We start from the raw sequence: 711 nt of genomic DNA on the forward strand, positions 1-711 counted from the left end.
AACGGTAGGCTAACGGTAGGCTAACGGTAGGCTAACGGTAGGCTAACGGTACCTGCTGCCTAGTGTAGTGTTAACTAGCCTGACGTAGTCTACATCTGTTTCAGAGCATCAGTGGGCAGCACCGGCATTTACGAGGTAACGGTCGCTTAGGAAACAGGTTTTTAATACTCTTAACAACCCTATTACGCACAGCAGTTATTCTCCATATCTTCTTTTTGTTCTGTGTAAGTCGTGCGTTCCTGCTCGTAAGTGTGTTTTGGGAGTGTAGGAGTGTCAGCAGAAAGAATGTAAACATGAGGGAGAGGACCAGCGTTGAGCTGTGTTATCTCACCTGTTATCAGAGGTGCGGATGTGAGGCTCAGCTTTAACATCCTGCACACAAAGACTGCACCCGGTGGTGTGTGTGAAGATGTACTCCTCGTTGTCATTGTCTCTTACACGCATGAACGGTGATGTTGGTTTCTGAAGTGTGTGTGTGTGAACTTCCCCCCTCTCTGTCCACAGTACCTGCCGTTTCAGTGGCCTCTGCTCGACGTCCCGGGACGAGCATCAATCAGAGACTCTGCTACTCCGACGCACCTGGTGAGACACACACACTCACACACACTCACACAGAAGCACAGACACACACACACACACACAGAGACTCACACCCAGAAGCACACAAGCACAGGCGCACACACACACACACACACACACACACACACACAC

General features: G+C 50.2%; 1 protein-coding gene across 5 annotated transcripts in view; it reads left to right on the plus strand.

Moving 5' to 3' along the window:
• LOC116685754 (transcription factor 7-like 1-A) overlaps nucleotides 1–711 on the plus strand; it is a 25528-nt gene that overhangs the window by 11687 nt on the left and 13130 nt on the right. For all 5 annotated transcript variants that reach the window (XM_032510682.1, XM_032510689.1, XM_032510671.1 and 2 more), the window contains exon 5: nucleotides 505–582. In XM_032510682.1, coding sequence (XP_032366573.1) covers nucleotides 505–582 — 78 coding nt within the window. The remainder of the gene's footprint in view (nucleotides 1–504; nucleotides 583–711) is intronic.

The sequence above is a fragment of the Etheostoma spectabile genome, chromosome 3, assembly GCF_008692095.1.
Source record: "Etheostoma spectabile isolate EspeVRDwgs_2016 chromosome 3, UIUC_Espe_1.0, whole genome shotgun sequence".
Classification (NCBI taxonomy): Eukaryota; Metazoa; Chordata; class Actinopteri; order Perciformes; family Percidae; genus Etheostoma; species Etheostoma spectabile.